The sequence below is a fragment of the Tursiops truncatus genome, chromosome 3 (genome assembly GCF_011762595.2).
Source record: "Tursiops truncatus isolate mTurTru1 chromosome 3, mTurTru1.mat.Y, whole genome shotgun sequence".
Taxonomy (NCBI): Eukaryota; Metazoa; Chordata; class Mammalia; order Artiodactyla; family Delphinidae; genus Tursiops; species Tursiops truncatus.
This window is the reverse complement of record NC_047036.1, coordinates 48,987,048-49,014,334: the sequence shown is the minus strand read 5'-3', so window position 1 is coordinate 49,014,334 and position 27,287 is coordinate 48,987,048. Positions and strand designations below refer to the sequence as shown.

The window sequence follows — 27,287 nt, the reverse complement described above, 5'->3', positions numbered from 1 at the left end:
GGCTGAATGGATACAAAAACAAGACGCATATATTTGCTGTCTACAAGAGACCCACTTCAGACCTGTAGACACATACAGACTGAAAGTAAGGTGATGGAAAAAGGTATTTCATGCAAATGGAAACCAAAAGAAAGCTGGAGTAGCAATTCTCATATCAGACAAAATAGACTTTAAAATAAAGACTATTACAAGAGACAAAGAAGGACACTACATAATGATCAAGGGATCGATCCAAGAAGAAGATATAACAATTGTAGATATTTATGCACCCAACATAGGAGCACCTCAATACATAAGGCAAATACTAACAGCCATAAAAGGGTAAATCGATAGTAACACATTCATAGTAGGGGACTTTAACACCCCACTTTCACCAATGGACAGATCATCCAAAATGAAAATAAATAAGGAAACACAAGCTTTAAATGATACATTAAACAAGATGGACTTAATTGATATTTATAGGACATTCCATCCAAAAACAACAGAATACACATTTTTCTCAAGTGCTCATGGAATATTCTCCAGGATAGATCATATCTTGGGTCACAAATCAAGCCTTGGTAAATTTAAGAAAATTGAAATTGTATCAAGTATCTTTTCGGGCCACAACGCTGTGAGACTAGATATCAATTACAGGAAAAGATCTGTAAAAAACACAAACACATGGAGGCTAAACAATACACTACTTAATAACGAAGTGATCACTGAAGAAATCAAAGAGGAAATCAAAAAATACCTAGAAACAAATGACAATGGAGACATGACGACTCAAAAATCTATGGGATGCAGCAAAAGCAGTTCTAAGAGGGAAGTTTACAGCAATACAATTCTACCTTAAGAAACAGGAAACATCTCGAATAAACAACCTAACCTTGCACCTAAAGCAATTAGAGAAAGAAGAACAAAAAAACCCCAAAGTTAGCAGAAGGAAAGAAATTATAAAAATCAGATCAGAAATAAATTTAAAAGAAATGAAGGAAACGATAGCAAAGATCAATAAAACTAAAAGCTGGTTCTTTGAGAAGATAAACAAAATTGATAAACCATTAGCCAGACTCATCAAGAAAAAAAGGGAGAAGACTCAAATCAACAGAATTAGAAATGAAAAAGGAGAAGTAACAACTGACACTGCAGAAATACAAAAGATCATGAGAGATTACTACAAGCAACTCTATGCCAATAAAATGGACAACCTGGAAGAAATGGACAAATTCTTAGAAAGGCACAACCTGCCAAGACTGAATCAGAAAGAAATAGAAAATATGAACAGACCAATCACAAGCACTGAAATTGAAACTGTGATTAAAAATCGTCCAACAAGCAAAAGCTCAGGACCAGATGGCTTCACAGGCGAATTCTATCAAACATTTAGAGAAGAGCTGTCACCTATCCTTCTCAAACTCTTCCAAAATATAGCAGAGGGTGGAACACTCCCAAACTCTTTCTACGAGGCCACCATCACCCTGATACCAAAACCAGACAAGGATGTCACAAAGAAAGAAAACTACAGGCCAATATCACTGATGAACATAGATGCAAAAATCCTCAACAAAATACTAGCAAACAGAATCCAACAGCACATTAAACGGATCATACACCATGATCAAGTGGGGTTTATTCCAGGAATGCAAGGATTCTTCAATATATGCAAATCTATCAATGTGATAAACCATACTAACAAATTGAAGGAGAAAAACCATATGATCATCTCAATAGTTGCAGGGAAAGCTTTTGACAAAATTCAACACCCATTTATGATAAAAACCCTGCAGAAAGTAGGCACAGAGGGAACTTTCCTCAACATAATAAAGGCCATATATGACAAACCCACAGCCAACATTGTCCTCAATAATGAAAAACTGAAAGCATTTCCACTATGATCAGGAACAACACAAGGTTGCCCACTCTCACCACTCTTATTCAACATAGTTTTGGAAGTTTAAGCCACAGCAATCAGAGAAGAAAAGGAAATAAAAGGAATCCAAATTGGAAAAGAAGAAGTAAGGCTGTCACTCTTTGCAGATGACATGATACTATACATAGAGAATCCTAAAGATGCTACCAGAAAACTATTAGAGCTAATCAATGAATTTGGTAAAGTAGCAGGATACAAAATTAATGCACAGAAATCTCTGGCATTCCTATACACTAAGGAAGAAAAATCTGAAAGTGAAATCAAGAAAACAATCCCATTTACCACTGCAACAAAAAGAATAAAATATCTAGGAATAAACCTACCTAAGGAGACAAAAGACCTGTATGCAGAAAATTGTAAGACACTGATGAAAGAAATTAAAGATGATACAAATAGATGGAGAGATATACCATGTTCTGGGATTGAAAGAATCAACATTGTGAAAATGACTCTACTACCCAAAGCAATCTACAGATTCAATGCAATCCCTATCAAACTACCACTGGCATTTTTCACAGAACTAGAACAAAAAATTTCACAATTTGTATGGAAACACAAAAGACCCCGAATAGGCAAAGCAATCTTGAGAACGAAAAACAGAGCTGGAGGAATTAGGCTTCCTGACTTCAGACTATACTACAAAGCTACAGTAATCAGGACAGTATGGTACTGGCACAAAAACAGAAATATAGATCAGTGGAACAGGATAGAAAGCCCAGAGATAAACCCACGCACATATGGTCACCTTATCGTTGATAAAGGAGGCAGGAATGTACAGTGGAGAAAGGACAGCCTCTTCAATAAGTGGTGCTGGGAAAACTGGACAGCTACATGTAAAAGTATGAGATTAGATCACTCCCTAACACCATACACAAAAATAAACTCAAAATGGATTAAAGACCTAAATGTAAGGCCAGAAACTATCAAACTCTTAGAGGAAAACACAGGCAGGACACTCTATGACATAAATCACAGCAAGCTCCTTTTAGACCCACCTCCTAGAGAAATGGAAATAAAAACAAAAGTAAACAAATGGGACCTAATGAAACTTCAAAGCTTTTGCGCAGCAAAGGAAACCATAAACAAGACCAAATGACAACCCTCAGAATGGGAGAAAATATTTGCAAATGAAGCAACTGACAAAGGATTAATCTCCAAAATTTATAAGCAGCTCATGCAGGTCAATAACAAAAAAACAAACAACCCAACTCAAAAATGGGCAGAAGACCTAAATAGACATTTCTCCAAAGAAGATATACAGACTGCCAACAAACACATGAAAGAATGCTCAACATCACTAATCATTAGAGAAATGCAAATCAAAACTACAATGAGATATCAGCTCACACCAGTCAGAATGGCCATCATCAAAAAATCTACAAACAATAAATGCTGGAGAGGGTGTGGAGAAAAGGGAACCCTCTTACAGTGTTGGTGGGAATGTAAATTGATACAGCCACTGTGGAAAACAGTATGGAGGTTCCTTAAAAAACTACAAATAGAACTACCATATGACCCAGCAATCCCACTACTGGGCATATACCCTGAGAAAACCATAATTCAAAAAGAGTCATGTACCAAAATGTTCATTGCAGCTCTATTTACAATAGCCCAGAGATGGAAACAACCTAAGTGTCCATCATCGGATGAATGGATAAAGAAGATGTGGCACATATATACAATGGAATATTACTCAGCCATAAAAAGAAACGAAATTGAGCTATTTGTAATGATGTGGATAGACCTAGAGTATGTCATACAGAGTGAAGTAAGTCAGAGAGAGAGAGACAAATACTGTATGCTAACACATATATATGGAATTTAAGGGGGAAAAAAATGTCATGAAAAACCTAGGGGTGAAACAGGAATAAAGATACAGACTTACTAGAGAATGGACTTGAGGCTATGGGGAGGGGAAAGGGTAAACTGTGACAAAGCGAGAGAGAGGCATGGACATATATACACTACCAAACGTAAGGTAGATAGCTAGTGGGAAGCAGCCGCATAGCACAGGGAGATCAGCTCGGTGCTTTGTGACCACCTGGAGGGGTGGGATAGGGAGGGTGGGAGGGAGGGAGACGCAAGTGGGAAGAGATATGGGAACATATGTATATATATATAACTGATTCATTTTGTTGTGAAGCTGAAACTAACATACCATTGTAAAGCAATTATACTCCAATAAAGATGTAAAAAAAAAATCTTTAACCGTGGTCATTTTTAAGTCTTTTGTCATTTACAGACAGTTCTGGGTGTACTCTGATGCTTTTGCAAAAATGTTCCTATAAAAGGGTTTCATCGGGCTTCCCTGGTGGCGTAGTGGTTGAGAGTCCGCCTGCCGATGCAGGGGACATGGGTTCGTGCCTCGGTCCAGGAAGATCCCACACGCCACGGAGCAGCTGGGTCCCTGAGCCATGGCCGCTGAGCCTGCGCGTCCAGAGCCTGTGCTCCGCAACGGGAGAGGCCACAACAGTGAGAGCCCCGCATACCGCAAAAAAAAAAAAAAAAGAAAAAGGGTTTCATCTTCAAGGAATTCATGCAAAAGACTCTGACAAGCACAGGTTTCTGGTAACTGACTATACTGCTGAACTGAATGAATAAGATAAGCATTTTCAGAACTCTAATGGAAAACTGATGAATTCATAAAAGTGCTAACAAAAGATCAAGATGAAAAAAACATTAATTACATGGGACTGAGTGAACTGATGAGGATGATTATAATTTTTGTGACTTTCTGTTTGAATAAAAAAAAATGAGAAAAAAATAAACCAATATTGATACATTAAAAAAAAATAGTTCTTGATATGATGCTTCAACTCAATTCTTCAAATAATCTATTTACATTTAAAAAGAATGTTTTCATTTTTTGCTTAATTATTTGAATCAAATATAAGCATTTCTAACTTCATGGAAACAATCACTCTCTTCATAAAATTAGTAATTCATATTTTATCGTTATGTGGATTTAAATTATCTCTTAGAAAATATGATTCACAAATACCATTGTTAAATCTTTTGGGTTGCTTGGTTTTATGTCATACATGACACAGAAACATACAAATTTATAACATTTCTTGCAACAATGCCTTGCAGTATTATAAATACAATGTTGGATCCCTATCAGTTATACAATTCTTCTGTAACTTAATAGCAGATATTCTAAATTGCATAGCAGATAATGTCATACAAAATATGAAGAGAATGCACAATTTGAAAAATTAAATTAACTACATTCTTTAGATGTTTTGTTTCTTCATTAACTAAAAATCTTGTATATTTTCTGCCTCCTTATTCTGATTGTTTTCCTCACAACTTTCTATAGCTTTTATTATTTTTATTAAGAAACACATGCTCACTTTATAATCATTAGAAAAGAAATAGTGCACATAGAAAGAAAAACCCTAGAGTCCTATCATCCTGAGATAACTCCTTTTATCCATTCAATTTCTTTCTCTGCCTTTCTTTTACTCCTTAATTCTCTCCTTCTGAGAAGTGTGTCACACACACTTTTTAATAAAAAAAATGATCTCTTAAGCTCTGTCATAAATTTATTTCTCATATTTATATGTGAAAATTTAGATGACATAATTATTAGCTCATGCTTTAATGACGTAATTTAACACTTAGTTACCTGATTTTTAAAATTGTTTCTAGATTTGTTTTTCCTGTTATCAACAACAAACATTGCATACACATTATACAGTTGTTTGATTATTTCCGCAGGGTAAATTTTTGATGGGGAATTTTTTCGGTGAGGAATATGTACATTTCCAGTCTTTTTAAGGTATATTACCAATGTGCTCTCCCTAATGGTGGTGGCCATATATAATCCCTCTGGCAAAGGTTCAGTGTGCGCTCTTCAGGACTGTACGTTACATTCCTTTTTTTAAAAAAAAAAAATTTATTTATTTATTTCTGGCTGCATTGGGTCCTTGTTGCTGCGCGCAGGCTTTCTCTGGTTGGGGCAAGCGGGGGCTACTCTTTGTTGTGGTGCATGGGCTTCTCTTGTTACAGAGCACGGGCTCTAGGCGTGGGGGCTCGGTGGCTGTGGCTCACGGGCTTGGTTGCTCCGCGACATGTGGGATCTTCCTGGACCAGGGCTCGGACCCGTGTCCCCTGCATTGGCAGGCGGATTCTTGACCACTGTGCCACCAGGGAAGCCCCCTACATTCTTTTTAATATATGCCATTTCAACAGGTGTGATCTTCTCATTGCCTAAACTGGAAAAACTTTGACTACTAATGATTTAAACAATTTAAAATATATTTATTAGCCAAATGAATTCCATCTTTGAGATTTATCTACTTTTTCTAATCTATTGTCCCTTTATTCTATTTATGGGAATATAGGTCTCCTTTATGGTTTCTTTCTTTGACTTTAAGCTTAGCTTCTGCAATACCAAATTATATACATATTAACCTATATTTTCTTTAGATACCTTTATGTTTTGAGTTTTTTACAATTAAACTTTTACTTCACTGTTGTGAAGTAGAGCTAAGGCTCTAAATAGTAGTATTGAAGAGCCCATCTTTCCATCCTAATTTGAAATGTGTTCTTTATTATGTACAAAATACTTACATGTACATGCATCTTCTGGACTTTTTCTTCAGTTTTGTTGATCTGTTTATTTTTGAAAAATGCTACATTGTTATGATTGTTTATTTCTGATATGTTTATAATGTCAAGTAATACAAGTCCTGTGTATTACAAAAAAAATAAATAAAATAAAAATCTCTCTAATCTTTTTATAACTATGCTGCACTTTTCAATTTTAATAGCTTCCTTCTATCAATCAAATCCCTGAAACAATGTTTTCTCCTATAATATTTTTTTTTGTTTTTTTTTAGATGCTGGGGGTAGGAGTTTATTAATTTATTTATTTTATTTATTTTTGCTGTGTTGGATCTTCATTTCTGTGCGTAGGGCTTTCTCTAGTTGTGGCAAGTGGGGGCCACTCTTCATCGCGGTGCGCGGGCCTCTCACTATCACGGCCTCACTTGTTGCGGAGCACGTGCTCCAGACGCGCAGGCTCAGTAGTTGTGGCTCACGGGCCCAGTTGCTCCACAGCATGTGGGATCCTCCAAGACCAGGGCTCGAACCTGTGTCCCCTGCATTAGCAGGCAGATTCTCAACCACTGTGCCACCAGGGAAGCCCCTCCTATAATGTTTTGATTCAAGCTTGAAATTCAAGTTTTCTTCTATGTCAAGAAGCCAGGTTCAACAGTTTTCATGTAACTATATGCAACTGTATTAAACTATATAACTATTAAAGAAAACAAGCCATTAACCTGAGAAATCTCATGTTTTTAGCAATTCTACAATAAGAGTTAGCATTCCACCTTCAACTTCATGCACTTGTTATCATTAGATGAATTCAGACTATATCCCAAGCAGAAATTGGATAGTATCTAATTAATTAGGACCCAGTAAGAATTGCATTTTACATAGTAATGATATAAGCTTAAATTAATCATTCTGTGCCAACAGTGGTAAGAACAGAAACTATAAGAAGGAACTTAGATAGGAACACAGTTGTTTTTTTTTAAGTGTCTGAAATTTAAATGAGTTTGATAACTAATCTTTGCTCCCTGCTTTACATTCTTAGCATCCTTCCTGCCTAAGTACATTCATCTCCTTTCTAGCTTGTATCTCAATATATCACTAAAAGAGACAGCTTGGGGTTTAACTACTTATTGTAAGATATCTCCCTTAACTTTTAAAATTTAAACTAAATTCCAGTTTCTAATTCTTTACATGAAAGTACAATCTGAAATATTTAACTATAAATTTACTCTCCCATCCAAGACAGTCACTTATAACCATATTCTTCATATAACTAGTAAAACAAAATGAATTTTAGGGTACATATAAAATTTAACTGGACATAGCAGTAGAAACATATCTTGTTGCATTGTTTCCTACAACTCAACAACATACAAAATTTCTCATCACTAAACACTCCATTTCTCTCAAAATTATTAATTAATTCTAAAATAAATAGAGAAGGGTTTGATTTATACTATAGTATCCTAAGTGTAGCCTTAAAATACTCTAGTTACTTCCAATATTACTCAAGAGCATATTTTACAAGCACTATGAGGTATTCATTTTTTTTAAAAAGGGGCTTATAAATATAAAAACTACAGAGTTGTGGTGCCATCTACTGGAGGACAAAGACTATGTTACTCCTTTGGCAAAGTTCACTGTTTTCTATCCAACAAATTCCTGGGTCCAGTCTACACTGTCTTTCCATCAATTATATAACATGTAATTAACTATTAAGAAAAATTTGTTCACTTAACCACGTAAAGAGAAGTTACAACTGAATCTGATGAGATTACAAATATATACTACCCAATTTCCACCACAGAGGCAATTATGCAGAAGACTAGAGAATTAACATCAGTTGGCTCAGAAATGACCTGGGAGTTCCTTCTCAATGACATTTTCCAGAATTCAAGCCTTGTACTTCCTTTAAAAAAAAAAGGACATTTCTGAACATGATTCATTAATTCAGCATTTGTTTTATGCCCATAAAATCAGAGATCCTCTAAGACAGAAGGCCAATGAGAAATCCACAAACCCTATGCCCATGGGGAAAAAAAAAACTCACAGAAAAAGGCAGTATTATAGATGTTGATTTGTAATTAACTATGTAGAACACTTTACTTCTTCAGTAGTTAACACACTTCTTTTCTTTTAAATATCAAACACATCACAAATCTGCATATCATCCTACAGCAGGGAGCATGTTAATCTCTGTACTGTTCCAATTTTAGTACATGTGCTGCTGAAGTAAGCACAAATGAATTCTTTCACATAAAGAATGAAGATTAACAGATAACAGTCTTACACCGCCTTGAATTTGAAAAGGATGACACTGAGGGGGGGAAGAGGTGGAACTTACTGAGGTGCTACACGTCTCCAGTAGCGATCAATTCCATTTTTAAAATACAGCACAGCAAGCCACCTTACATTTATATCCAGAGTGTGGTTTGTGAAAATATTCTGTAAATAAAAAACAAAGCATCAGAATGAACATGTAATAAGTTAGAAGTATAATTAACATAACTCAAAAAAGTATGGATAGATTTTTAATTAAATGCTTCACTTAAATTTTATCACTACCCATATCATATCGTTATTTTCTAAATATCTATAGCTCTACAATTCATGTAAGAAAGCATATCTGCTCGGGAGCATGTTAATTATGTAAGCTGAGTAATGGGTATGTGGAGATTCATTATACTATTCTATATTTAGGTAGGTTTTAAATTTTTCCTAATAAAAAATTAAATTCAGAAACAAATCTAATTACACAGCATAATCTACACGCACACACACGAAACTAAAATAAACACTGCTAAATTAAAAAAGAAAAAGCAGACCCACCACAGCACAGATTCAAAGAGCCAAAGCCCCTGGGTTATTAATTCATGCTATGAAATAAACAATTTCAAAGCATCCTCCTTATCAAAGCAATTATGCTTACGAATGAGTTCGACAGCAAAATATTTTCAAGTAATATAAAGGCAGAAGTGATATGAATAATTTCAACTCAAAGTTAACCATTACTCAAAAAATTTATTCACTGTGTTAATCAAATACAGGCAGTCCCTGCCTTGCACCATAGTGGGACAGTGTAAAAATGACTGTGCAAGCTAAACCGAGCAACATGACCTTGAAGTCAAAATTACAACTGTTCTATAACCTTTAATTGATTTTAAAATTTATTAAAATTGTTATCAAAAGCTTATAAGTGACAGTTATAAATGTATATGAAATAAAAAGAATAGTAAACCTAATACTAACACTGTAATTTAAAACATCACAGTGAGAATTAAAATGTTCTACTGCTTTCTAAAAAATGTTTCTAGAATAGCGGGTACATAGGACAAACAGGATTGTAGGAATATGTTAACTAACTAAAACTGTACTACACCTCACACCAAAAACAACTCAAATCCCTGGAGTTGACCTCTTAAACACAACCTTGTGTGGGAAAACCTCAAAGCCAAAAACAATGATGTGGAAGTATCTCCTTTACTATAAAAACAATTGATGTTAAGTATTAAAAATAGGTATGTATACTATAAACCTATTTTTAAAAAATCATGTGCAACGAAAAAAAAGTTACGAAGATAGTTGTGTAATGCCCACTTATTCCTTAAGACCCCTGACAACTGAGTCAGAGTCCCTCTTTTGGGTCTCCTTTCCAAAAGAAAGAACAGATTCTCTCACCACATTAATTGCATAACTAATTAATTGCATTCGACTTCAACACTTTACATGCCTACCTCCCACACTAGACTGAGTTGTGTCTTATGAGTGGAGTCTAGCACACAGCCCAGCAAAGCAGAAACTTCATAAATTTCAACTGAGCAAATGAGTGAATGAATGAAAGTAACGTGGGAATACTGCGGAAGTTGGCGGATCTCAGCCGAACTCAGCTACACTTAGGAACCAAGAAAAGTCAAGCTGCAGGTGTCAATCCAAGTAAATATATATTATATACTGAATAAACATATTGAATAACAGGATTGGAACACACACCTGAGATCAGATATACAAATGTAGGAATCTCCAGACTAAACTGGATGGCTAAGGCTCAAACAGAGCAAATGTGGCAAGACAGTGAGTACAGGGAAAAAAGAAAAAATAAACTCAGCAGTTTTTAAATCTATTATAATCTATTCTATCTAAAAGAAATTTTACTATCCCTCTAAGAAGAAAAGTATACCTAGTAAAAATAAAAACAAAAAGGTCTAGGCACTTAATATTAATAATTCATACATTACACAAAAGGTATCAAGCAAGTCTATTGGTTTTTCCAAGGTCAAGCAGTAACCAAAATAAGATAAAATGTTTTCTATTTTGGCCTGAAAAAACACAAGGCTAAATACAGAGCACATTCATTTAAATAAGCATATAGTCAGAGATTTTCTAAAGATTTATACTATGCCCCAAATTTACAAACATAATGCTGGGATTATCTACAAGAATAAGATACTTTCTTTAGTATCTTTAGAAATTAATGTTTTTTATCTTTGTGTTATTGTGTCAAAGAGCCAACTTTCATGTTATATATTCAGAATATCACGTATGACTCCAGATATTTAATTTCCCTTCCAGGCATGACTAGGAACTTCTTAAATGTAACAACTCAAAACTTTTTAGTCATGAAGTCAAAATATGTATGTAGTGTCATAATTTTCTATTTTACAAGATATAGTAAACAGTTCTGCTCTGAATTTTTGACCCAGTCACACATACTGAATTGGTTTTTGATCCAACTGGTAACCTCCTTGCCATGGCCAGAAACTAAATCTCACACACTAATCAGAGTTCAGAAATTTTCCGAAGAAGAAAAGAATAAGAAAGGCCTTCAATACAAAAAGACATCTTTTCATTCTGGCATTGAGAAAACGATTTTCATTAATTAACCAAAAGCTTCTAACTCGCAGAAAGATATAGTTAAAGCACATATTGTTAATTATCATACTATTTCCCATAATACCCAGGAAAACATCAGATATGTTAAGAAAATAAAATTTTTAGACAGGGGAAAAGAAAATGGCGTTTTAAAGTGAAACACACTGACCAAGGTAGACCTGACGGATGCAGTGGTGGGGAGACCTGAACAACTCTGACAACATAAATTAACTGGGGCAAGGATAAGGATGAAGACAAAACATCAAAGTGTACTACCTAAAGTCTTCAGGTCAGCATTAACACACTAAAATAGATTATCAGCACAGTGTTGTCTACTGAGCAGATTCTACCAGTACCCTGCTGGGTTATTTATTCAATCATCAATAAACATTTTTTAAACATTCTCAAAGAGCCATGCTCTGAATTTATATGTGGCAGGAGCAATGGCAGGCAAACATTTGGATCAGTTTCACTAAAGTAAACCACCAATACAAGTAAGTTTTTAGGACAATTAAAAATAATAGTGTCTCATTTTATTAAAATTTATAGTAAACTCTTTTAGAACAACTTACCAGCAACACTGAATAGAAACCTGGCTGCGTCTCCCACTGTTTCAACTGCTCCTCAGCTGGTTTTAACACAGCAGTATCCTGACTGGTGGCCTGTGTTAAGACCTGAAGAACGACAGTACTGGCACTATTGAGATCCATGGAAACCTGGCAATGATAAGTTAACATACTTGAATGTATATTATACTTAAAAAATTAACACTAATAAAAGGGAGAAAAGTTAGAAAGGATCTTAAGGGTTGGATGATCTAATCCTGTACCAAGAATCTGAAGCCATTCTAAAAATACATAAGCAATTTATTGAATTCTCCAGGATTCTGTTTCTAATCATCCCCAAAATTGTGTACAATTGTTTACTCAGAAAAGTATGTATAGTTCACAATACACATATACAAAGTATGCAAGATTAAAACTGAAAACTAAGAGTTGATAAAAAATAGTTCCCAGTACAGAGGTGACTGGGAATTAGCTTTATGACAGTAGTTACCTAAAACTGAAGAATGTTCCAGACAGTAGAAGTCTAAAAGTCATTAACCCATAAGGAATATAGCCAAAGCAAATTACCTCCTTTGTTAAGAGTTGTAATTAAATTGCAATGACTCATGAAAAGGGAAGATTCCAAAAGTTGATTCAACAAGAAATTTTACCCAAATATTACAACTTTTAAGGAAATTAGTCATTTTGAAGTCTATGTGAGTAAAGCAGCGCTAGGGCATAATAACTGGAATCAGACAAAATATTACCAATTAGTAATGGAGCTGAACTACTTTTAAATTAGTAGTCTGTTGTCTGTATTTTAGAACTGACTAGGGTGGTACCCTGTAAATATATATTGTCTCCCTCACTAATTAGGAGTTTTGGGGGTGTTTTGTTTTGTTTACTTTCTTGGTAAATTTTTTTTATTGAAGTATAGTTAATTTACAATGTTGTGTTAGTTTTAAGTACCCAGCAAAGTGATTCAGTTAGATAGATACATAGATACTTTTTCAGATTCTTTTCCATTATAGGAGTTTCTTGAACAATGTAAGTTTCCATGTTTCATTACCACTTGGTAATAAGTGAATGGATTTTTACTCAATTTAGACGGTTTGTTGATAATGTGTGATTTCAAAAACAGGCTATATAAGAGAGACTCACTTCATGGAGGCCCTAAGAAGATACTTTAAAGAGATAGGCAGTATGTCTTCCTGCGTAGTTGAAATATAATGCAAGCCACAAAAGCAAGCCATGTATGTACTTTTTACCTTTTAAGTAGCCACATTAAGAAATAGAAACATGTGGAATTAGATTTATTATATTACATTTAACTCAATATTTCCAAAATGTTATCCTTTCAACATGCAATCAATATTTTTGAAAGTAACAATGAGATATTTTACATTTCTTATACTAAATCTTCAAACTCCTGTGTATATTTTATACTTAAGGCACATCTTATTTCAAACTAACCACATTTCAAGTACTCAATAGCCACATGTGGCTAGTGGCTATACCATATTAGCACAATCTCACTGAAAGTGTGGCCCAAGGACTGGCAACACCAGCATCACCTCACAGAAATGCAAATTCTCAACCCTCTCTCCAAACCTAGCAAATGAAAATAGGGGCTGAAGGCAGGAGGCAGTGGGACAAAAAGCTGTGCTTTAGTAAGTTCTCTAGGTAAATCTTAATAATTGTCAGAGTTTGAGAAGCACAACTTTAGAACATCTAAAACTAAGGTACACCTGAAAGTCCAGCTCTACTGCTAATGCAGTGAATGACAAGATGTACAGCAGTTTCGATTATACATTCTTACTAAAAAAGGTAGACCCAAGACTTCCCTGGCAGCACAATGGTTAAGAATCCGCCTTCCAATGCAGGGGACATGGGTTTGATCCCTGGTCCGGGAAGATCCCACATGCCTCGCAGCAACTAATCCCATGCGCCACAACTACTGAGCCCGCAAGCCACACCTACTGAAGCCTGCACACCTAGAGCCCGTGCTCCTCAACAAGAGAAGCCACCGCAATGAGAAGCCCACGCACCGCAATGAAGAGTAGCCCCCAGTCTCCACAGCTAGAGAAAGCCCGAGCACAGCAACGAAGACCCAATGCAGCCAAAAATAAATATTAATTAATTAATTTTAAAAAAAGAAAAAGCTAGGGCTTCCCTGGTGGTGCAGTGGTTAAGAATCCGCCTGCCAATGTAGGGGACATGGGTTCAAGCCCAGGTCCGGGAAGATCCCACGTGCTGCGAAGCAATTAAGCCTGTGCGCCACAACTACTGAGACTGCGCTCTAGAGCCCGTGAGCCACAACTACTGAGCCCGTGTGCCACAACTACGGAAGCCTGTGCGCCTAGAGCCTGTGCTCCGCAACGAGAAGCCACCGCAATGAGAAGCCACCGCAATGAGAAGCCTGCACACCACAACAAAGAGTGGCCCCCGCTCACCACAACTAGAGAAAGCCTGTGCACAGCAACAAAGAACCAACGTGGCCAAAAATAAACAAATTAAATATATTTTTTATATATATATATTTTTTTTTTTAAAAAAAGGTTGACCCAGCACTAATTTGCAGTTCTCACAAGGGAACTGAGGTATACAGAGCAGGAATTCACTGATTCTCTCCCAAGCAATGTAAGAGCAACCAGCTTTAAAAAAAATAAAATAAAATAAATAAAAACAAAAGCCAAGATCTGAGCATATATTACATGCCAAGCATTGTACTAAGTGCTTTATTCATTTATTTATTCCTAATAATTATTCTATGTAGTAGATACTCTTATCCCCATTTTTTAGGGAGAAACCTAAAGGATCAGAGACCTTACCTTGCCAAGGTCACAATCTACTAAGTAGCAGTCCCTGGACTTGAACACCAAAGCCACTATTCTTTATTTTATTCTTTTTTTTTAAATGCTGGCCTTAGACAAGAGGCCAGGATGGGGACTCAATTGTTTGTTTGCTTATTTGGCTGCACCAGGTCTTAGTTGCAGCACGTGGGATCTTCATTGCGGCATGCGGGATCTCTTAGTTGCAGCGTGCAGGCTCTTAGTTGCGGCATGTGGGATCTAGTTCCCTGACCAGGGATCAAACCCAGGCCCCCTGCACTGGGAGCGTAGTCTTAACTGCTGGACCACCAGGGAAATCCCCAAAGCCACTATTCTTAATCAATATCTAATACTGCCTTCCTTGAGTGACAGAACAGACATTTAAGGCATCTCTGTAGTCCCAGGGCCCAACAAGATACATGACATATGCTTAATAAATATTTGCTGAATTAACAAAAGTGATCAATTTCGAGCAATAAAGGACTTCACACTGAACCACACAGGAGCTAATTAACTGATTTATTCAATAAAACTGCTGAAAGCCTGCTGCATACCAGGCACTGTTCTAGGTGCTGAGAAAATAGCAGTGAACAAAATGGTGTTCTGACTTCATGCAGTTTACATTCTAGTGGAAGAAAACAGATCTGTTTTTTAAAAAAAGAAAGAGGTAGTGATATGAAGAAAATAATGTTAAAAATTGACTCTAACTGAATGTGTTACTTCAGATTGGGTGTTCAGAGAAGGTTTCTCTAGTGACATTTACAAGAGACATGAGAGTGACAAGAGAGACCCACAAGCAAAGATCTGAAAGCAGAGTTCTGGATTGGGAAAACAACTGAAAACAAGGCCTTAATATTATAAACAAACTTAAGAAAGCCAGTATAATTGGCACTTAATGAGAAAAGTGGAAAGTAGTACAAGATGAGATTGGAGATGTAGGCAGGAACAGATCATGTGACGGACGACCTTGTAGGGGAAAATAAAGTGTCTGGACTTTGATACACACACAAAAAAAGTCACTGGAAGATAGGAAAAATATACGAATATAATAATAGAGAAAGGCTATACCAGAACTCATCCCTACCCCAAACTCAACCTGCAAAAAGAAAGAAAAAAGCCATGTCTCTGTTTTGGGTTACTACTTGAAAAATAAAATCACTGACTACTGCCAACCCCCAGAGCAATTGTTACCTAGAACAAAGATTGTGCAGAGCACTCACATACACACACACCTTCACACTTCTCTGGACCTTCGCAACAAAGCAATCCTTAAGTCTATGTTCTCTTATCTCTGGGACTTCCCTGGTGGTCCACTGGGTAACACTCTGTGCTCCCAATGCAGGGGGCCCAAGTTCGATCCCTGGTCGGGGAACTAGATCCCACATGCATGCCGCAACTAAGAAGCCCACATGCTGCAACTAAACACGCCACAAGGAAGATCCTGCATGCCACAACTAAGACCCAGCACAGCCTAAATAAATATTTAAAAAAATTTTAAGTCTATGTACTCTTAACTTTATGCCCCACTTACTCTCGCCATTCACCTGTTCTAATGGAAATGCTAGAGTTCCCCATCCCTACCTCCCTCCAGCACCCTGCTCCATCCAGGTCTTCCCCAGCAGTATATGCCCTGTCCTCTCCTCCTCTTGCTTTGATCCTTGCTCCCAAAAAGCTCATCCAGTCTGGGAAGGAAAGCTCAGCTTATATATTTTTGGAGAACCAATTCTATGCCAAGCACTGCAGTAGTTGTTAAGATAAGAATTAGAAAGGGTCATTTTCTCTCCCCAAAATATGGGAAATAATGAGGTGGGAGGCAGAGAATTATTCTTACTAAAACAAACTACAGGACTTCCCTGGCGGTCCAGTGGTTAAGACTCCAAGCTCCCAATGCAGGGGGCACGGGTTTGATGCCTGGTCGGGTAACTAAGATCCTGCATGCCACACGGCATGGCCAAATAAATAAATAAATAAATACTGATGCTGCTAAGTATTAAAAAAAAAAACTATGAAAAATAAGTTTCTAGAATACCAGTTGGAATCAGAGTATATTTCCCCCACAGAAGCAATATTATGAGTGATTTATCTATTGGGTAAAAAGGCTTTTCGGTCTGAGAAACAAATCATCATTCATAACTTATACTGGAAATATTTCCAAGTACTAATCAACTTCCTGAAGGGAAGCTTCAGGCAGCAATCAGTTCCTAAATTGCAGATTAAGTGCATCATCAAAAATAACAATCCAGACCCATAATGGATTATTAAACATACCACATTACTAAAGCCTATTAAATTTTTTAAAGATCCCATAACAAACCTATAAAAAAGCAAATATGGCATGTGTACTAATATCACTGTTTTATAGAGGAAGAACTTACAGCTATCAAGAGAACTGTCCAGGATCATTGTAGAAAACTAGTACATGGCAGAGTGAGCCCTAATAACAAGGTGTTTAGAATCCCAGCTCTTCCTACTAAAACATACCACCCTACTCCCTAATAATTAGAAACACACCAGGCTCTCCCATAATAGGTTCCTGGAGAAAAAGATTCCTAAATCCATCAGAAATCTGAAAGGACTACATTTTCTATGTATTAAATATTCATACAGTACTCAATTGTGGAGTTTTCTTGAGAGGACAACAATGGCAACAAAGAACAGGGGGAGAAATGTACTGAGTCATTCAAATGTAACAGTGTGGAAATAAACTTCATTTGGGATAAAAGATAGATGACTACTGACTAGCAGTAGTCAGTTTGGAGGGTAATACACCTGGAAACTAACCTTCAATATCTTTCTCTTGGAATTAGCATGCAGAAATATAACAGGGCTACTACTGTTATTTGCACATAGTAGTGAAGCAGACACACAACTAGTCTCCAAAAAAGCCAGAGACCTGAGACTGACAGAGAAAGAGAGGGAAGAAGAAAAGAAGGGGGTAAGGAATGAGAAAAGAAGGGACAGGGTAGAAGGTAAGAGGAGAGGGAGAGACAGACACAGACTAACTGGTGGGAATGGGCAGAGGTATTTCTCAAAGAACTTGACAGGATCTTCATGGTGATCAATCATCATGTAGGCCTGAAGGCCATGGAAGCTAGTCTCTCACAGTAGAAGTGCTGTTACATCTCCTCTGTTGAGGTCTATGTGTAGTGAGAGAAATCCCATACCTATGTTAAAACAATGTATCCTTTCCCTTTCTGTGCTCCTATAAATTATCAAGAGACAACCAAGCAAACAGCAAGATTAAATTTGCCTAGGTCTTCTAATTAATAGTGTATACACTGAGGTTGCTTTGATTTTCATTAATATGTATAGTTTCAAAATCATAAGCAAGAGGAAACACTGCTTGTGAGCATTTTATTAGCTCTCAACTACACTACAGAAGAGCATTATTCAAAATCTAAATGCATACTCTTTTTTTCCTCTAAGAACAATAATACGAAAAGAGAAGGTGAAAATTAAAAGGGCAGGCATTTCACCCTTCTCACTATTTCACAAGTCAGTCAGTTCAATTTATTCATTACTGAACTTTATTGTAGGCTTTGATTCTATTAAAGTCTAAATAATCTAGCAATATGTGACCAAGAGCCTAAAAATACTCATACCTTGTAACTGGACTTTCTAGGCTTGATTCTATAAGATACTTTGCCCACTGTGGAAAAATCCGAAATCCAAAGATAATACAGATGCACCTGTAGTTGGAAATTTACCAATTTTCATTAAAAGAAACAAATAGGGAAAACTCAGTACCCCTGCCTGCCACCAACAAACAGACTTCTCAGGCCTGCATCGACTTTAACTTCAGCCATGACAATTTTCTTTAGACTACTACATTATCTGTGCTTGTCCTTAGTTTTAGGACATTCCACACAAACAATAACCACACCCCACTTTTAAAAGTTAAAGCAGTAAGTAAACTGACTGAAGAAAAGAAGGTGTAAGATTACAAGAAAAATTGAAGAAAAAAGAATTTCAAAATCAAAAAAGGTTCCCTCAGTGAAATAATTTATTCAGGCATAGATCAATATGGATGCTAAAACCATTAAGTGAAAGAAGAGCTGTTGGGGAACAGAATATTCCCAGTGTATCGCCCCACAGATTACTTGCTAAATACAATGAAGAAATAAACAAACCTTTAAAATGAAGGGATCTGTCAGTCTCCGGCTCAACCAAGAAAGCAACTTTAGTATCACCAACAGCTGCACAACTTGAGCTAAAGTGCCTCCTGATGTGATGATGCAAAAAGAAGTATACAACCTCATCTCTGAACTACCAAAACTGATCAGCCACAATCTAATCAAGACTCTAGATTCAATTTCCAGTTTAAAAGAAAGGAGAGAGAACACTTCTGGGATGGTGGCATGAAGAGCTCCACAGATCCTCTCCTCAGTTAAACAACTGTAACTGATAAAAGTTATAAAAAGCAACCATTTACAGTCTCTGGAAAGCATATTTAAGGACATACAGCAAATGGAGAAACATTTATGCAAGAAATACTACTAAATCTTGGTAAAAATAGCAACAATCTGTGGCATTTGAGCCACAAACTCACTCCTGCCCCAGTGTGACAGAAGCTATACTCCAGGCAGAATGAGCCAAGAACATGGGGCCCTCTCACTCCGGCTCTTAATCTAGGGCTACAGTTTCTCCCCAAGAAAAGCAGACAGCTAGCATTTCTTTTCTTTCTTTCTTTCTTTCTTTTTTTTTTGCGGTACGTGGGCCTCTCACTGTTGTGGCCTCTCCCGTTCCAGAGCACAGACTCCGGACGCACAGGCTCAGCGGCCATGGCTCACGGGCCCAGCCGCTCCGCGGCATGTGGGATCTTCCCGGACCGGGGCACGAACCCGTGTCCCCTGCATCGGCAGGAGGACTCTCAAACACTGCGCCACCAGGGAAGCCCGACAGCTAGTATTTCTCATCTAACTGAGCTACATACTGAAGCTCTATTCCAGACAAGCACAGCCAAAAGGTCTGGGGTACTCTTCTTCCACCCAGGCATCAGTCATGGGGCAGAAGCTCTACCCCAGGCATATCAGGCCAAAAACAGTGGGCCTCAGTCATGTCCAACCCAGCTTGCTCAGCCAGGAACAATAACAGTTGGAGATTTCAATACTCCACTTTCAAAAATGGAGAGAACATCTAGAAAGATCAATGAGGAAATATGTCTTGGGAATTCACTGGCAGTACAGTGGTTAGGACTCCACACTTTCACTGCTGAGGGCCCCGGTTCAATCCCTGGTCAGGGAACTAAGATCCCACAAGACACACAGCATGGCAAAAAAAAAAAAGAAAAAAAAAGAAAAAAGGAAATATGTTTTGAACAACATTATACACAAACTTGACTTAACAGACATTCCACTCAACAGCAGAATGAAAGCAACCATTCATCTCAAGTGCACATGAAACATTCTCCAGGACAGACCATATGCTAGGCCACAAAACAAGTCCTGACAAATTTAAAAGGGTTGAAATCATACAAATATGTCCTCAGATTGCAATCAGTAACAGAAATGTGGGAAATTCACTCACACTTCCAGATTTCAAAGCTTACTACAAAGCTACAATAATCAAGACAGTGTTGGTACTGGCAAAAGGACAGATACACACATCAATAAAACAGATTTTAAAATCCAGAAACAGACCCTTACATCTAAAGTCAAGTGATTTTTGGCAAGGGTACCAAGACAATTCAATGGAGAAAGAATAGTCTTTTCAACAAACAGTGCTGGAACCACTAGGTATCCACATGCAAAAGAACAGCTGGACCTCTTCCTTACACCATAGACAGAAATTAACTCCAAGTGGATCATAAAGCTAAGCATAAAGAGGCAACTCTATAAAACTCTTAGAAGAAGATCTAGGAGTATACTTTCATGACCTTGGGCTAGGTAAAGCATTCTCAAATATGATACCAAAGCACATGCAACTAAAGTAAGATCAGTTAAATTCATCAAAATTTAAAACTTTACCAAATACCATCGAGAAAATAAATACAATTCACAGGACAAGAGAAAATATTTGCAAATCATATACCTGATAAGGGGCTTATAAGCAAAATATACAAAGAATGTTTATAATCCAACAATAAAAAGATAAACAATCGATTAAAAGGCAAAAGATGAGGAGAGGTTTCTCAACCTGATAAAGACAATCTACAGAAAACCTACACATAACACCATACTTAATGGTGAGAAACTCAAAGCCTTCCCACTAAGATCAGGTACAAAGCAAGGATGTCCCTTCTCAACACTCCTTTTCCACATGGACCTAGAAGTCCTTGGTCATGCAATAAGGTAAGAAAAGAAAATAAACGGTATACATATCAGGAAGGAAGACATAACTCTGTCTCTGTTCAGAAGTGACATGATCATCTATGTAGAAATCTGAAAGAATCAACCAAAAACTTCCTGGAACTAATAGGCAATTTATAGCAAAGTTGTGGGATACAAGGTTAATAGACAAAAGTCAAATGCTTTCCTATATACCATCAATGAACAAGTGGAAATGAAAATTAAAAACACATTAAAATCATTTACATTAGCACCCCTAAAAATGAAATACTTACGTATAAATCTAACAAAATATGTACAAGATCTATATGAGGAAAACCACAAAATACCAATGAAATGAAGGAACTAAATAAATATTGAATAGATATTCCATGTTCATAGATAGAAAGACTCAACATTGTCAAGATGTCACTTCTTCTCAACCTGATCTGTGGATTCAATGCAATTCCAATCAAAATCCCAACAAGTTAACTTACAGATATGAACAATCTGATTCTAATGTTTACATGTAGAAACAAAAGACATGGATTAGCCAATACAATATTGAAGAACAAACTGGGAGGACTGACACTACCCACTTCAAGACTTACTATAAAGCTACATGAATCAGGAGAGTGATACTGGTGAAGGGTAGACAAACTGATCAATGGAACAGATTTGAAAGCCCAGAAATAGACGCCCATAAATATAGCCAACTGATCTTTGACAAAGGAGCAAAGGTAGTACAATAGAGGAAAGATAGGCTCTTCAACAAATGGTGCAGGAACAAATGAACATCCATGCAAAACAAAATGAATCTAAACCCAGACTTTACACCCTTCACAAAAATTAACTCAAAATGGATCATAAACCAAAACTTAAAACATAAAACTAGAAGACTCCTAGAAAATAACATAGGAGAAAACCTAGATGACCTTGGGTATAGTGATTTCTTTTTAGATTCAACACCAAAGACACAATCCATGAAAGAAATAATTGATAAGCTGGACTTTACTAAAATTTAAAACTTCTGCTCGGCAAAAGACAATGTCAAGAGAATGAGAAGACAAGCCACAGACTGACAGAAAATATGTACAAAAGACACATCTGATAATGAACTGTTACCCAAAATATAAAAAGAACTCTTAAAACTCAACAACAAGAAAACAACCCGATTAAAAAAAATCAGTCAAAGACCTTAACAGACACCTTACCAAAGAAGATATACAGATGTCAAAATAAGCATATGAGAGGATGCTCCCCATTATATGTCATCAGGGAAATACAAATTAAAATGACGATGAGATACCACTACATACCTTTTAGAATGGCCAAATGCTAGCAAGAACGTGCAGCAACAGGAACTCTCAGACATTGCTGGTGGAAGTACAAAATGGTACAGCCACTTTTGGAAGACTGTTTGGTGGTTTCTTACAAAACTAAACATACTCTTACTATAAAATCCAGCCATCGCATTCGATGGTACCTACTCAAAGGAGATGAAAACTTTATGTCCACACAAAAACCTGCACATACATATTTATAGCAGCTTTATTCATAACTGCCAAAACCTGGAAGTAACCAAGATGTCCTCTAGTAGGTGAATGGATAAACAAACTGTGGTATATCCAGACAATAGAATATTATTCAATGCTACAAAGAAATGATCTATCAAGCCATAAAAAGGGATTGGGGAAAAATGTGGAATGACTTCAGTTTGAGGTGATGAAGTGTTCTAAAATCGATTGTAGTGATGATCACACAACTCTGTGAATATACTAAAACTCACTGAATTGTACATTTGCAGTGGGTGAATTGTATGGTCTGTGAATATATCTTAATAAAGCTGTTATTTTCTTTTAAGTGCTCTGACTATGTAAATGCCAAAGTTAGCAAGAGACCAGGAAAAGCTGAAGAAATGAAAAATGTGGCTAAAGTAACAACAAGTGATGTTAACTGAGAGCAAGGAAGAGCACTTGTTTAAGAAACTAAAGCAAGATGAAAGGACAAAAGACTTCTGACATAAGCCAGAAGGTTCCAAAGATGCTAGTCCTATTCAAATTCACACTGTAGCATTTGGATTCATTTCAGTTTCTCAACAGAGACTGCTTGGCAGGAAAATTCTTCTCTGTGCATGCATTATAGGTTGTTTAGTATCCCTGCATAGTATATGTAAATAACACTTCCTAGGGATTGTTTTGACTCAAGATGCTTCCATATATCTCCAAATACCTTCAACTCAAAGAACCACGAGGGCTATGGAAGCATTCCCTATGAGACATCATGCACACTGTCAAAGACTGGTCTATTCTGGAATAAAAGATACACACTAAAACATACAGAACAAGGAGGAGAGGAGACATTCCCTTGCCTTCTCTTCTCTACTCCTAAAATATTCTACCTACTCAAGAGTTTCAAAGGACTTACAAACTCCTGCTTGGTGGTAGAAACTCAAGCTTAACTCCTAAATCAATCAGGATTTTAAAAATACTCTTAGTCTATTTTGTAATTAGAGGAATATCTATAATGTCAAATAAAAAATACCACATAAACATAATAAAGCTATACAAATATAAAAATGCCTAAGAATAAAAGACAAGCAGGAAACATAAGATTATAAAGTGTTGTGCTAAGGTAGTCCTAGGAGTTATGGGGATTCTAATAGTCTACACATTTTACCTTAACGATGAAAAAACATTTTTTTTAAAAGGCCAAGAATTTTCACTTTACACCTACTCTAAATTTCCATGGGAATATTTGCTTGATTTCTCTTCTGTAATCCTAAAACTTATTCAAACTCCTCAAGAGTTTCAAATCATCATGTATTTCTCCTGTCCAGCACACACCAAGAAATCATGGTAATATATTATATATACACATTTAAGTAGATAATGTAGTCAATAACTGCACTCTCATCATAAACATTCAGGACTTGGTTTTCAGTAGCAAGAGTTGCTAAGCAACAGTTCTGCCATATTACCTGGATTTGTGATGGCAATATTTACCAAAAGACATTTTCCTCATGCAGGGGACTCTGAGTCTTATATTCTAACAGCAGTTTTACCTACAAATATTCATCTCTAAAAATTCTTACTATGTGACATTCATAAAAACAAAACTTTAAAACATTTAACAGTCTGAGAAAAATAAAACTAAGAAAAAAAATTCTGATTTATTATTTACTTTCCTTTAAGCTTCACATATATACTGTACACTTCCATGATATAAAAGGAAAATAAATTTGTGTTTGTTAGCAATATCGTGTTTATCTTTAATTTCACTTCCAAGTATTTTCCATGAAAGGTTCCACATCAACTTGTTCCTTTACAAGATAACATCCTACTAGATCTACTATTTCTAAAGATGTAGAAATAAACTGATTAATCTGCAGTGCCACCTGATGGTAAGAAGTAAGTAGCACATCCCAAAGAGTGTGTTCTAAGCATCCTCTTCCCATCAACGACAGGGGAAGAGGACGACACTGGAATTCTCAGTGACCACTTGGCCAGGACAACCATCTGCAAAGTGACAGGACAAACTTACAGCAAGTGTTTTCAGGGTTCAGGAAGTTAGGGCAAAGAATGCTGAGAAAAGCACTCCTGAGGGAAAGAAATGAATGGGAGCCTAAAGAATAATGTAATACAAGATGGGATTGAAAACATGAAAATGAAAACTTCACAGAGGCAAAACATGACAACAACTTTACAGCACTGTCTCTACTTCTGTACTTAAATAATGCATCATTAAAACTACTCTCGGAAGATAGAGGAAGAGTAAGACGCGGAGATCACCTTCCTCCCCACAGATACACCAGAAATACATCTACACGTGGAACAACTCCTACAGAACACCTACTGAACGCTGGCAGAAGCCCTCAGACCTCCCAAAAGGCAAGAAAGCCCCCCCGCCACGTACCTGGGTAGGGCAAAAGAAAAAAGAATAAACAGAGACAAAAGGATAGGGACGGGACCTGCACCAGTGGGAGGGAGCGGTGAAGGAGGAAAAGTGTCCACACACTTGGAAGCCCCTTCGCGGGCGGAGACTGCGGGTGGTGGAGGGGGGGAGCTTCGGAGCCGCAGAGGAGAGCACAGCAACAGGGGTGCGGAGGCCAAAGCAGAGAGATTCCCGCACAGAGGATCAGGGCCGACCGGCACTCACCAGTGGCTTGTCTGCTCCCCCGCCGCAGCGGGCGGGGCTGGGAGCTGAGGCTCGGGCATTGGTCAGATCCCAGGGAGAGGACTGGGGTTGGCGGTGTGAACACACCCTGCAGGGGGTTGGTGCACCACAGCTAGCCGGGAGGGAGTCCGGGGAAAAGTCTGGACCTGCCTAAGAGGCAAGAGACTTTTTCTTCCCTCTTTATTTCCTGGTGCTCCAGGAGAGGGGATTAAGAACGCTGCTTAAAGGAGCTCCAGAGACGGGCGCGAACCGCGGCTAAAAGCGCGGACCCCAGAGACAGACATGAGACACTAAGGCTGCCACTGCCGCCACCAAGAAGCCTGTGTGCGAACACAGGTCACTATCCACACCCCCCTTCCGGGGAGCCTGTGCAGCCCGCCACTGCCAGGGTCCCGGGATCCAGGGACAACTTTCCTGGGAGAACGCACGGCACGCCTGAGGCTGGTGCAACGTCACGCCGGCCTCCACCGCCACAGGTTCGCCCTGCACTCCGTGACCCTCCCTACCCCCGGCCTGAGTGAGCCAGAGCCTTCGCATCAGCGGCTCCTTTAACCCCGTCCTGTCTGACCAAAGAACAGACGCCCTCCCGGCGACCTACACGCACAGGCGGGGCCAAATCCAAAGCTGATCCCCTGGGAGCTGTGAGAACAAAGAAGAGAAAGGGAAATCTCTCCCAGCAGCCTCAGGAGCAGCGGATTAAAGCTCCACAATCAACTTGATGCACCCTGCAGCTATGGAATACATGAATAGACAACGATTCATCCCAAATTAAGGAGGTGGACTTTGAGAGTAAGATTTATTATTTATTCCCCTTTTCCTTTTTTTGTGAGTGTGTATGTGTATGCTTCCGTGTGAGATTTTGTCTGTAGAGCTTTGTTTCCACCATTTGTCCGAGGGTTCTACCCGTCCTTTTTTTTTTTTAATTCTTTTCTTAGTAAGTACTTTTTATTTTAATAACTTTATTTTATTTTACTTTATCTTCGTTCTTTCTTTCCTTTCTTCCCTCCTTTAGACAACGAATCATCCCAAATTGAGTAGGTGAACTTTGAGAGCAAGATTTATGATTTTTTTCCCCTTTTCCTCTTTTTGTGAGTGTGTATGTGTATGCTTCTGTGTGAGATTTTGTCTGTAGAGCTTTGCTTCCAGCATTTGTTCCAGGCTTCTATCCATCCATTTTTTTGTTTTTTGGTTTTTTTTTCCTCTTAATAATTATTTTTTTATTTTAATAACTTTATTATATTTTACTTTATTTTATTTTACTTTATCGTCTTTCTTTCTTTTCTTCCTTCCTTCCCGCCTTCCTTCTTCCCTCCCTCCCTCCCTCCCTCCTTTCTTTCTTCCTTTCTTTCTCCTAATTCTTTTTTTCTACTTTTTCTCCCTTTTCTTCTGAGCCATGTGGATGAAAGGCTCTTGGTGCTGCAGCCAGGAGTTAGTGCTGTGCCTCTGAGGTGGGAGAGCCAACTTCAGGACACTGGTCCACAAGAGACTTCCCAGCTGCACACAATATCAAACGGCAAAAATCTCCCAGAGATCTCCATCTCAACACCAGCACCCAGCTTCACTCAACGACCAGCAAGCTACAGTGCTGGACATCCTATGCCAAACAACTAGCAAGACAGGAACACAACCCCACCCATTGCAGAGAAGCTGCCCAAAATCATAATAAGCCGACAGACACCCCAAAACACACCACCAGACGTGGACCTGCCCACCAGAAAGACAAGATCCAGCCTCATCCACCAGAACACAGGCACTAGTCCCCTCCACCAGGAAGCCTACACAACCCACTAAACCAACCTTAGCCACTGGGGACAGATACCAAAAACAACGGGAACTACGAACCTGCAGCCTGCAAAAAGGAGACCCCAAACACAGTAAGATAAGCAAAATGAGAAGACAGAAAAACACACAGCAGATGGAGGAGCAAGATAAAAACCCACCAGACCTAACAAATGAAGAGGAAATAGGCAGTCTACCTGAAAAAGAATGCAGAATAATGATAGTAAAGATGATCCAAAATCTTGGAAATAGAATAAACATGCAAGAAACATTTAACAAGGACCTAGAAGAACTAAAGATTAAACAAACAATGATGAACAACACAATAAATGAAATGAAA

At 37.7% G+C, this 27,287-nt stretch overlaps 1 protein-coding gene and 1 non-coding gene across 10 annotated transcripts in view; both read right to left on the bottom strand.

The window, feature by feature from the left end:
• IPO11 (importin 11) overlaps positions 1–27,287 on the bottom strand; it is a 249,283-nt gene that overhangs the window by 207,654 nt on the left and 14,342 nt on the right. For all 9 annotated transcript variants that reach the window (XM_073802150.1, XM_019929993.3, XM_073802149.1 and 6 more), the window contains exons 2-3: positions 11,923–12,066; positions 8,826–8,926 (exon numbers count right to left, since the gene is read on the bottom strand). In XM_073802150.1, coding sequence (XP_073658251.1) covers positions 8,826–8,926; positions 11,923–12,060 — 239 coding nt within the window. In that variant the 5' untranslated portion in view covers positions 12,061–12,066. The remainder of the gene's footprint in view (positions 1–8,825; positions 8,927–11,922; positions 12,067–27,287) is intronic.
• LOC117311994 (U6 spliceosomal RNA) lies at positions 8,618–8,721 on the bottom strand. The gene has a single exon (XR_004526180.1). It is a non-coding gene; the product is annotated as a U6 spliceosomal RNA (small nuclear RNA).